Below are 11,865 nucleotides of genomic sequence, written 5' to 3' on the forward strand. Positions count from 1 at the left end.
GAAGCTGAGACTGATAGAAAACTACTAAAAAGATTAATCAGTTATCAAAATAGTTGACTAAAAATAATTATAAATGATTAGTTTTCTGTCAATCCGTTAATCGACTAATTGTCTATATTCTTTTTGACTAAATACCCCAAAACATTTACACAATCACAATGACAAAATGTTACATCGATTTATTGTTTAAATCAATTGCAGGTGGTGAAAATTTATATTATAAACCTGAAAGACAAAAACAAACTTCACACAGCTGCTCAGTTTAAATAAAGCAATAATAGGATCTAAAGTTTGGCAGCATGGAGAAAATCTTCTATAACATGATGTCATTTTGACAATATGTATTATGATAATAGTGTACTTCCTGGAAATTCAATGGAAGAACTGTTTATATAAAAACAACCAGGTGTTCTTTCTGGTTTATCCAGTGAATTAAATACTTGAAAAAAATCAAAGTTTTTCAAATGTTTTCATTTTTTCATGTTGATGCAACAACCCTTTAAATCCTTGTTTGGATAACATTGCCTGCAAAGGCCTGATACAACTAGAAATATTAAACGGATAATACACTCAGTAGTAGGGCTGCAACTAGTAGTCGCTTAATTGATCAACAGAAAATTAATTGCCAACTATTTCAATTATTTATTTATTTGAAGCCATTTTTTAAGGAAAAAAGCTGAACTTATCTGGTTCCAGCTTCTTAAATGAGAATATTTTCTGGTTTCTTGAATCTTGTATGATAGTAAACTTTGTTGACTATCAGTCGGGACAGAAAAAGACATTTTATGTTGCATCTGTGACTTTGGGAAACAGTGATGGACATTTTTCACCATTTTCTGACATTTTAAAGACCAAACAGCTAATCGATTAATGGAGAATATAATCAACAAAGTAAGCAATAAATAACATTATCGTTGGTTGCAGCCTGACTCAGTATAACAAAATAGTGAGACAAATTTTTTTTTTGTCTCATATTAATAGGATCCACAAAGCATCACAATTGTGGCACATACGGTATCATCACAGTTAAACACTTTGGTTGATGAAGCCCTTTTCAAAGCTCTGTGGGAGGAAGTCAAACATGTGGTCGTCACGCTGAGACAGATCCACATCTGTAAATATCCATGATTGATATTCTGCTGTATCATTCACGTCATGTCACTGCAGCCCCTCTCAACAAATACACATGAAGTGTTTTCTCCGTCCATTGTTTACTGCACAGCTGGTTTCTGTTGACCAGCAGCCTCATCACTGCTTCTTCGTCCGTGTGTGGAGTAAGACCGCCTGTCCAGCCAGTCCGGCTTCCACCCCTCCTTGAGGAACCACATACTGCGTCCCGTCACTGGCCCTCTGAGGGTCCATTGTCCTCAGCTGCTCGTTGCTCTGAGTGATGCTATCCAAACTCCACAGCTGGTAGCGCAGGCTTTTACCCTGCTTAGCCAGGACGTAAACCTCTCTGAGGCCGACGGGACAAGGTGAGCTGGTGTCACTGGGCAGGTGAAGCCAAGGCAGAGTGGGATCAGGCTCGGTGTGCTCAGTGCTCAAGCTACCCTGGTCCAGACCAAGGAGGACACCTGGAAGAGGTGGATGTGGTAAATGTGGGGCATGTTGACTGGCTGAATGAGCAGGTGAGTCAGCTACATGGTCTTACCTGAGGCGACAGCCCAGTGCGCCCTGTGGCCGCTACGCTGGCACGGCTCATGGTTGTAATCCTCATCATATCTGTACATACTGTCAAGGCATTTTGTGTCATCATAAACTTTTCTCGTGGTTTCTGCAGTGTTCAAACAAGTGAAATTGAAGACTCGTTTCAAGATCATATTGTCCAAAATATGAAAGTATGATGGAAACAGTAGGAACGATATGACCTACAATTATTTATACCACATTTTTATCAGTGTTGTACTTCCAAGCAGTGTGTAACAATAATTCCTAATGATATAATTAACTGAATTAATGTGACCTGGACTTGGAAAAGTGGCAGAAAATGGATGGATTAACCAATAAAATATTATTAATTCATTTAAATTTTTGTATAAACTGACACTTGTTCATTTTGAGTGGATGAATATCCTCGCTGGTGTAGCTCACTGTGGTGATAGTGTTTGCTGCAGGTCTAGATGGTGCTGACTGAAACTTCACAAAAAAGGGTTTAAATGGTTTCCTGCAGCACAATCAACAATGGAAACAATCCCACTTTTAGTTTATAGATGTATAACATCTGACAGCCTGCAACCCAATACAAAAAAATATATTTTTATAAGCAACACTAGTTTTTGCGGCAGGCAACAGAAAACATTTAAGACTTAATTACCTTTCAAGGCCTTTTTGGAGTTAAGTGAATTCAATACTTCTTTTAAGACTTTTCAAGACCTGCAGATACTCTTTTTATCTTTTATGACAATCCTTAGCAGTAAAAACCAAACATAATGAAATGATTCCTGACAAAACAACACTCATGATGCTTCTGTTTGGGTCTAGGATACGGGATGAGAACAGGCTGTCTTCCCCACAGGTGCGTGATGATGGCTGCAGCGTTTTTACCACTTAAACCACCTGACAGCAGCTCTGCCTTGCAGCCGCAAACCGCTTCTGCCAGCAGGGCCATGTTGTTAGCTGACAAAACAAAAAATCTTAATGAGGACATAAGGAAACCCATAAAATCAAAACACTGTGAAATTGCATTTAGTTGCTTGTGAAACCCAAAAGACTGAATCACCACTAAAACAAAGAAAAATTGGAAATCTGGTTATATAACTTCCACATTTCCACATTTCAAATTACATCTTGATGCTGTTTATAGGGGCTGAGTCACTGCTGCAGCTCTAGCAGCACCCAGTGGTGTCAACATATGTTTTCTGCCTTTGGGATGAAGATTCCCCACACGATCAGAAAACTTTTGCTGCCCACAAATTTCCTACACGTTTCAAAACTGTTCACTTGGTAGAAACTGGCTCAAAACAGCTCATATCCTTTGTTACCTGAAAACATTTCACCCTGCGCCGTGTATCCCCGGCTCAGCGCCGTCTGAACGACTGTGTCCATGTCGATACTCGGCTGTGGCTGTTGAAGGTGTGCAGCCATCCATAAAGCCACCAAACCACACCTGAAGGTAAATTAATAACACACTCACAGTCACACCCTTGTAAAATATGTCATGTTTAATGACTTAAAAGCATTCAGGTCAAACCAATAACACAATAGGCACCAGTGTTTCCAGTGCACATACAAAGGTTGCGGAAACAGTTTTATTTGCGTTATATAAGTGCTTTCTCAGTTTAATGTGGATCACAGTGTTGCTTGACAAGTATTTGAAGTTTCTGGACTTACTGTGGACCATCTTGGATCAGGGAAGGCACATATGTGTTCATCAGTATCCACTGCAGATCTTTCCTGAAACTGAAGCACCAAGAAATAACACACTTCATGACATAATTATACATTATTCTATCCTTACACTCAGTTACCAGTTTGATAGACATAACTGTACAATCTATTGCTGCAATAAATCCCATCTTTGTAGACTTTGTATCAGAGAGGTGTGTTCATTTTCAGCAAGTGTTAGTTCTGGATCACTTTACCACATGTGTTTCTAATATTCTGTTGGCCTCGTTGGACAAAATATAAAGGCAATGTTATTAAAAAAAAAAAAAAAAAAGAGGGTTGTTGCATCAATGTGGTGAAAAACTTCTGGATAAACCAGAAAGAACAGAACTTCTCCCCCGTGTTTTTTGTCTGCTTTTTAAAATTGAATTTCCAGGAAATACATTATTATCACTAATAAACATTGACACTCAAAACAATGAATCAATTATCAAAATAGTTGGCGATTAATTTAATAGTTAGCAACTAATCAGTTTCATTGTTGCAGCTCTAAAGTATTACATAAGACAAATCAATTACCACAGTTGTTGTTTATTAAATTTATGAGGTTAGATTAATTAATAAATCTATCAACTAATTGTTCAAGCTCTAAACACCAACACAAACTATGACCTCTGTGACACAAAGGTAGGTTTTTATTGCACAGCTGAATTGAATTGCAATAGATTGCACAAGTGAATCTAATGAACTGGAAATTGGAGTGAATGTGTTTTTTTTCCTGAGAGAGAAAAAAGAACAGCAACATCTGGTAAAATTTAGGTAATCATGACAATATGTGTGTGTGTCAAATGTGGACTATGAATTTTATTGTCCAGCTATATGAGGATCTGATCAGTTGCATGTGCACAAAGTAAATTGCTGTTCATCACTTCATCTAAACAGGGACATGGTGGTAAAAAATAAATCATAAAATGTGCAAAATAAACTTGTATATCTCACCTGCTCTCTCTCTGACGGAGCAGTGACAGGGCCTCTGTGTGGTCCCCTTCAACAGGACTCCTGCTGCTGGCTATAGTCTGGTACAGCTTCTTCTTGGGGGCTGAAGCTGGAGGTGGTGGACCTGGAGCAGGAGGAGGAGGAGGAGGAGGAGGAGGAGGGGGTGGAGGAGGTGACAGGGAGCACTCCATAGACATTTCCTTTGAGCTCCTTACAGAAAGGGAAGCTTAGTTAGTATTTTTAACATCTTTGCAGCTGCTCTTCAATAGACTCGACAAACACTAACGTTAATTCATATACAAACTACTCCCCCCACCTTCACTGCTTACTTTGATAACTAAGCTAAAAATAAGAGTATATATAATTGACTCACTTTATCTTAACTCGCAAGTTCGGTGACAAAATCTTCTCCTGTTATCGGTCACAAAAAATTATAAGCTTGTAATGTTTCACATACTGGTTCTTACAACCACTTTTAAGACTAGCACTGCCAGCTAACAACACCGGCGTTTTATCCATATTTGGCAGCTTCTTCTTCTTCGGGCTCGTTGGCGGGAGGTAGGACGTTATATTTGGCAGCTTCTTCTTCGTGTGTTGGCGGGGGACTTCGCAGCTTCTTCTTCTTCCTCTTCTTCTTCTTCTTCTTCGTGTGTGTTAGCGGGAGGTAGAGACGACGCTGAAGTCAGTTTGCGATTCGCGGTTAAGGGGAAAGTTAAGGGACACGTAAATAATGATATTTAGCGGTTGATTCTCCGTTTTTTTCACCACTTACACTTGTGAAAAACTGTTAGACATCGTAGTAAAAGCCTTAATGCTGTTTAAACCCACTTTCAGTGTGTGACACCTTTACTTTACTTTACAGAATAAAGGGCGATTTCACTGTTTTTCCCCCATCCGGACCACATTAGACCAGGGCCAGATCAAAAAACTGCTATATTTAGACCTGTTAAATATGGACTAATTTAACCAGGAGTCTCCAGCGACTCATTAGAACACAGTTTCAGATTTGTGAAACCTTTATTTTGCTTATGAAAACAGAAAAAAGGGCGATGTCACTGCTTTTTCCCCATTCAGACCACATTACATCAGCTCCAGATCAAAAAACCTCTGTATTTAGACTTGTAAAATCTGGACTAGATTACCAAGAAGACTCTAGAGACTCTAGAGACTCATTAAAACACAGTTTCAGATCTAGGAAACCTTTATTTTGCTCATGAAAACTTACAACAGGGTAATTTCACAGCTTTTCCTCCATCCAGACCACATTAGACCAGGTCCAGATCAAAAACTGCTATATTTAGACCTGTTAAATCTGGACTAGATTAACAAAGAGACTCCAGAGACTCCATAAAACATAGTTTCCGATTTGTGAAACCTTTATTCTATTTGTGGAAAATGAAAAAGGGCGATTTTATTGATATTTCTGGTTGGTTTAAGGACAGCTAAGAGAACAACAATCATTTTGTATTATAAAGAAATATTAGAGGAGTGAATGAAGAAAAAATACTCCATAAAAATATTTTGTGATGATGATGATGATACTTTGTAATTTAAAAAATGTAAAAATAGATTTTGTACATTTGTTTTTAAGTGAGAAAGAGGAGCTCTACATGGCCATAACCAATGAAATGGAGAAACATGGAATAATGCTGTGAATTGCTAGCCACAAGATCAGTGAAATCACCCTTTTTTCACTTTTCACTAATAGAATAAAAGCTGGGTTTAAACAGCATTAAGGTTTTTGATACGATGTCTAACACTTTTTCACAAGTGTAAGTGGTGGGGGGAAAAACGGAGAATGAGCCGCTAAATCTCATTATTTATATTTTCCTTAACTTTTCCCTTAACCACGTATTGGAAGCTGACTTCAGCTCGTAGTGTGGCGCTTCATACCGCCTCCACTGAGTCCACAGAGTTTGGGGCAAAGATAGTTCAAAATTATGGTACTAAATCATTTCAGTATCAACTGCACGATGAACTACTATCTGTCCGAGTAACTGTCACTTGAGAGGCATAATAACTATTTAAAAGTCGGTTAAATTAAGAGCGCTAAACCAATCTGAACACGAATCGGTGTTGCGGATAATTCTGTGACCCATCAGTTTCTGTGACCTGAACTATAACAACGTGACTCTCTCTGTTTCTATAGGGGTATCGTGCGACTCAATCTAAATACTATGGTGACATAATATTTGGTAACAGCTACTGTAAAAAATAAACGTGATAAAGTCAGATAAAACCTTTGCAATGTTGCACAAAATCTACTGGGTCACAGGATTTGGTGTAACACAGACCGGAAATGACCGTTATGTTCTTTCTTAACGCGAGATCACAGTGCGGGATTTGTATTCATTACTTCGAGGTGAGTATTTCTTTCACGTCGCTGAACAGTTGTGTCATTTTTAAGATATCAAGATCATTTTTGCAAACCATCCGCTGATGTAGATGATCCTGCTGGAAGTTATTCGTTAATACGGAATGAATCAGGCCTGAGCGATAGAAGAATATAGCTCGCTAAACTGCGTTAGCTTTGAAGCTAACGGCTACCCCACGTTATTCATTTTGGATGGTTGTTTGCTGAATTAGCTGCTTGATCCGGTATTCTGCTTCTAGCTGGTTTTAAAATAACTTTTCGGTCGTGTTAATTCAACCACTCACCTTCGACAGGTTATAAGATGGCCACTGCGGAGGTGCGGCTTAATCATACAATCTACATCAACAACTTGAATGAGAAAATCAAGAAAGATGGTAAGTTCGTCCTTAATACCGCCATGCCTTCAGTTTCCTGGCTGTAATTAAACACATACGTCTATAAATTAAGCTTCATGTGTTTTCACAGAGTTGAAGAAGTCGCTGTACGCCATCTTCTCACAGTTCGGACAGATTTTGGACATTTTGGTCGCACGAACCATGAAGATGAAGGGTCAGGCCTTTGTCATCTTTAAGGAGGTTAATAGCGCCTCCAATGCTCTCAGATCCATGCAGGGATTCCCTTTCTATGACAAACCAATGGTATGTTTATCACTGTGAAGCTTTACAAACGACAAGAGATGCTATTATAACACTTTTACTAACTCTAATATAACGACTTCTATCTAATTATTGACATTAGTGCAGCTTCTTAGGTTCGTGTGGTCTTAACTTATTTGTCTCTTCTTCCCACAGCGTATCCAATATGCCAAGCAGGACTCGGACATCATAGCTAAAATGAAGGGGACTTATGTGGAGCGTGACCGTAAAAAAGAGAAGAAGAAGCCCAAAGGAACCGATGCAGCCGGAGCCAAGAAAGGAGTGCCAGGAGCTGCTCCCATGGTGGCCGGAGTGCCTGCAGCCATGCCTGTAAGTGGGGAGGGGGAGAGTTGTCTAATGGGTAATTTGTTGTTTGGTGAAACTAATGAAAGCTAAGCAAATCAAGTTTTGTGGCAGCCTTAGTTAGTAGCAAAAATGTCCATCGAGTATTACTGATGACCCTGAGTACAAATATGGACAAAGTGTCAAACTGTGGTGGATTCTGGGTTACTGGATGATGCTGTATTCTCTCTATTTGATACTATTTTCCCACCTTAACTGTTGGAAAATACTTTCTCTTTTTTATGGCCAAAGTATAAAGTGTTTCCAAGCAAAGTTGCAGTGTGCCTTGCAACAGAAAACATGACTTTGAAGTGAGACTAACATGGCAAACGGCTTGCTCAGCATTATTGTACTTTACCCTTTAGGGAATGCCTCCCATGAGCCAGGCCCCACGCATGATGCACATGCCAGGCCAGCCGCCCTACATGCCCCCTCCAGGCATGATGCCTCCTCCTGGGATGGCACCTGGTCAGATGCCTCCTGGTGCCATGCCTCCTGGTCAGATGATGCCTGGACAGATGCCTGGACAAATGCCCCAGCAGGTATTGTGTGTCTTGCCATCTGGAAGTTGGAAGAGCACGTAGCTATTGTATCTTTTTGCAGCTGATGTCTCTATTCTGACCTCTTCTGGTTACCACTGACTACCTTCCAGGTCGCAGAAAATCCTCCCAATCACATCCTCTTCCTCACCAACCTGCCCGAGGAGACCAACGAGCTCATGCTGTCCATGCTCTTCAACCAGTCAGTAGCAAGTCTTTTTTTCAGGTTTCAGTTATGCATATTTGTCTATTTGTTAAAAGCAGAGCCTGACTGTATTTTTGTAAATCCAGGTTCCCGGGGTTCAAGGAGGTGCGTCTGGTCCCTGGTCGCCACGACATCGCCTTTGTGGAGTTTGAGAATGAAGTGCAGGCAGGCGCCGCACGAGATGCACTACAAGGCTTTAAGATCACACAAACTAATGCTATGAAGATCTCATTCGCCAAGAAGTAACACCTCTCCCACGACCAGTCGTCTTCTCACACGCACACACACACAAACACACAGGTGGTCTTTTTTTAAATGTACAGCAGTGACCCAAACTGAGGAAACGTTTTAGAAATGAACAGTTGAACAGTACAGCATCAGTGTTCTTTTTTTCCCTTCTTCCAGGATTACATGTAAGTATACTTTGAATTTACATGTAAGTATACGTTCTTTGCATCAAGTTGCTGTTTTATCGTGCTGCACTGACAGAACTGTACATAAATTAAGAGCTGAATATTGAAGTTAGGAAATCTGCATCATACGGGTATAAATTTCACAAAAGTACCAGTTTCTTCTTCTGGGTTCACACTCAAATCCACAAGCAACTTGATGTGTTGTGTTTTTTTTTTTTATATATATATATTTCTGTTTTACTGTTTTTACTAAAGCATTGCACCCAGAGTCTGGTCCACCAGACATTGTACCTGGAGCTTTTTTTCTTTTTATAATTAAAACTCTTATTTGATACATTGCTCTGCCTCACTTGTTTGGTGTGTTTTGTGTGTTTATGTTGCGGTGGGAGTGAACAAAGGCTACAGCCTCCCTGTGGCTTTAAATAGGAGAAAGTGGGTACAAGAATTGATGGAATAAAGTCTCTTAGTTAACTGGTTTATGAGTCACCTGATTCTTTTTGCCCAGTACTCCTTCAGTCTTGTCCCTGGTGTCATAGATTTTGCTGAAACCTTAAAAATTCAGTGATTATCTGTGAATATACAGGTGTCAAACCGTTTCCTACATCTTCAGCCATGGAAAGGAATATTTGGTGAAATCACTTGTGGTTTAGGTTTTGTTTGAAACACAGCAGTACTGGACAAAACAGATTATCAATAGTTCTGTCAGCAGTGAAGCTCCAAACAGGATTTCGTGTGGGAGAGATCAGGATGCAACAAAGGTCCTTGGTCAGATGCAGTCTCAGGATGCTGAGGTTACATAGTGCACGCTTCAAACTGAAGGCCACCCACATTCTCCACAAAATTGATGCTTTGCAGAAAATTGAATTCTTTGGGAACAGAAAAAAAAATAAAAATCCGATCAGTCCTGGTTTTATTGGGACTTATATTGGCTATTTTGTTCAAAGCATGAATTCACCTCTTATAAATGATCATTTGCCTCCAGCTTATACAGAAAACCAGGTGGAATTACATTCAATTTGTGCTTTGAAGTAGACATTACATGTCTGAGCAAACCATTTTTATCTTTATTTGGCCTTTGTGCTTCAGTGCAATAAACCAGAAGGATTAATTTCTAAATTCTCAATTAGATTACATCATGTACTGGCTAGTCTTGAACCATCGTGCCTTGCAATTTTAAGTGTAGTTCCTGCATCTGTCTCTGTTTTGAGGCTTAATAGCTTTTTTTTCCCCCAGCAGTAATCCAGAAACCGGAAAACAAATTACATTTTGGCATTTTTTTTTGTATGTTTGTGATTAGTCTGTATATTCTGGAGAAACTCCACTGACGAAATGAGTCTCTGCTGTTGTCTGCTCTGTGGTTTCTGGGTGTGGGAGTTTGTGTTAAACATATTTATCTGACATACAGAACATTACAGTGTTACTCTAATCTCTTATCACAACAATGCGGTTTTTACTTTTTACAAAAATTGTTGAAAGTGTCCTTTTATGAGGACTTCATGTGAGTAATTGGTGTTTAAAAAACATCTAATGAGTGCCAATCGTTACTCACATGTTCATAATTGTCTCAGTTTGCCAATTAGTGAATGCCTATACTGTATGTTTTGCAGCAAAGACCGCTCTCAGCCCTTCAAATACTGTAGGTTTGCAGAGTAATTACATGCCAGTAAAGACCACCTTCTCCCCTCAAAGGCTGGATTCATGAGGGTACGGTGGAATGATGTGTGAATTAGGCCTGAAAAGCTTAATTTAGACTCGCACCATCATCATCTGTGCCCAGTGCACACAGGGCCTCTCCTGTTGTGGACTTAAACTGTGCCCTGAGTAATTGTCTTCAGGTCAGTTCAACAGTGTACGCAGAAATGCACATTCTTCTGCAGTTTCCCAAGCCTTTCCACACTCCCTTATTTTGCCTTGAGAAAGCACTGACCTTAGCCGCCAGGGCGCCATATGTGTGTGTGTGTGTGTGTGTGAGTGTCGCATGCTCTTGGCAACATGCCTAGCGCCTTCCCATTCACCAGCACAGTGATCTTTCAGTTGCAGGGACTGAAAGGCAACTTACACTAATCTGGTGGGTTATGTGTGGGAGTCGTCTGTGTTAGTGTCACTCCAGAGTAAGATTAAAAAATTGTCTCGAGACAATATCAGCATGTGACAGTTTCTATCTGAATCTGTAGCTTCTCTGATACAGTATGTTGTATTGAATGTTATACTTCTTGACATCTAAAGGCTTCTGTGTGTTGTAGATGGTCACAGTTCACTTCTAAAACTGCTTGCACCACGTGTAGTGTCAACGTTTGTATCAAAGGTGACAAGAAACAGCTATTGTTTGCATGTTACAGTTAAAAAAAAATATTTGGCACATTAGAGATTATTTTTGGCTTCTTGCCTAATCTGACAGTTTACAGTAGAGAGACAAGAGGAGAAAGAAAGGGAGAGTGAGATGCAGCCAAGGTTTAGTAAGGTCAGTTTTATTTATATAGTCTAAAATCACACATCACAAGTTTGCCTCAAAGGGCTTTACAATGTGTTCAGCACACACCGTCTACGTCTATCTTTAGATGCTCAGTTCGGATATACCCCCCCTTCCACTCGCGAGAGGCTGTCTATGCTGTCAAAAATAGTAAAATTGCAATATGTGAAAACAGAGTGGTGATATTAGGTAAATATGTTGCAAAAATATATGAAGAATATTGATTTGGGATCCATAGTTTATGATCTCAAGTCACAGTCAAACTAGGGATGTTGCATTTTCATGCTTCTGAAAACACTTTGCCTCAGTGACCCTCACTTTTCAATATTCAAGATTACTTTATTTGTCTCTCGGGAAATTTGTCTTGGACATAAAGGCAGCCAAATAAAATAAAGTGCATAACTCAGACAAGTGCAGACATCAAGTGCATTCCAATATGTGCAACACAGCCCCTCATTTCACACCCTCCTGATGTCCCGGGTTTAGGAGATTCACTGATAGATGGATGAAATTGTTTTTACAAGAAAGCTGTTCTGAGAAAAACTGAAAACTTGATTGTAGCCCTGT

General features: G+C 39.7%; 2 protein-coding genes across 2 annotated transcripts; one reads left to right on the forward strand and one right to left on the reverse strand.

The window, feature by feature from the left end:
* Positions 1-450: 450 nt before the first annotated feature.
* On the reverse strand, positions 451-5,092 carry c6h19orf54 (chromosome 6 C19orf54 homolog). Its single transcript, XM_044353253.1, has 7 exons — positions 4,694-5,092; positions 4,324-4,530; positions 3,331-3,399; positions 2,982-3,106; positions 2,487-2,616; positions 1,652-1,722; positions 451-1,574 (listed from the first exon to the last, which is right to left on the reverse strand). The coding sequence occupies exons 2-7, from the start codon at positions 4,515-4,517 to the stop codon at positions 1,249-1,251; spliced, it is 915 nt and encodes a 304-aa protein (XP_044209188.1). The 5' UTR covers positions 4,518-4,530; positions 4,694-5,092; the 3' UTR covers positions 451-1,248.
* A 1,483-nt stretch (positions 5,093-6,575) lies between these two features.
* Positions 6,576-9,167, forward strand: snrpa (small nuclear ribonucleoprotein polypeptide A). The gene is made up of 7 exons (XM_044353254.1): positions 6,576-6,682; positions 6,988-7,068; positions 7,160-7,332; positions 7,486-7,659; positions 8,037-8,213; positions 8,324-8,412; positions 8,502-9,167. Exons 2-7 carry the CDS (start codon positions 6,996-6,998, stop codon positions 8,659-8,661), a joined length of 846 nt encoding a protein of 281 aa, XP_044209189.1. The 5' UTR covers positions 6,576-6,682; positions 6,988-6,995; the 3' UTR covers positions 8,662-9,167.
* The last annotated feature ends 2,698 nt before the right edge of the window (positions 9,168-11,865 follow it).

Source organism: Thunnus albacares, chromosome 6 (assembly GCF_914725855.1).
Source record: "Thunnus albacares chromosome 6, fThuAlb1.1, whole genome shotgun sequence".
In the NCBI taxonomy this organism is placed as follows: domain Eukaryota; kingdom Metazoa; phylum Chordata; class Actinopteri; order Scombriformes; family Scombridae; genus Thunnus; species Thunnus albacares.

Excerpts from the sequence above, each read along its gene's own strand:
- c6h19orf54 (XM_044353253.1), bottom strand. The coding sequence starts at position 4,517 with ATGTCTATGGAGTGCTCCCTGTCACCTCCTCCACCCCCTCCTCCTCCT. Across the intron at positions 3,400-4,323 it reads CTCCGTCAGAGAGAGAGCAG|TTTCAGGAAAGATCTGCAGT; the intron begins GTGAGATATACA and ends TTGGTGCTTCAG. Across the intron at positions 1,575-1,651 it reads GCACTGGGCTGTCGCCTCAG|GTGTCCTCCTTGGTCTGGAC; the intron begins GTAAGACCATGT and ends CACCTCTTCCAG.
- snrpa (XM_044353254.1), top strand. The coding sequence starts at position 6,996 with ATGGCCACTGCGGAGGTGCGGCTTAATCATACAATCTACATCAACAAC. Across the intron at positions 7,069-7,159 it reads TGAGAAAATCAAGAAAGATG|AGTTGAAGAAGTCGCTGTAC; the intron begins GTAAGTTCGTCC and ends GTGTTTTCACAG. Across the intron at positions 8,214-8,323 it reads CTGGACAAATGCCCCAGCAG|GTCGCAGAAAATCCTCCCAA; the intron begins GTATTGTGTGTC and ends ACTACCTTCCAG.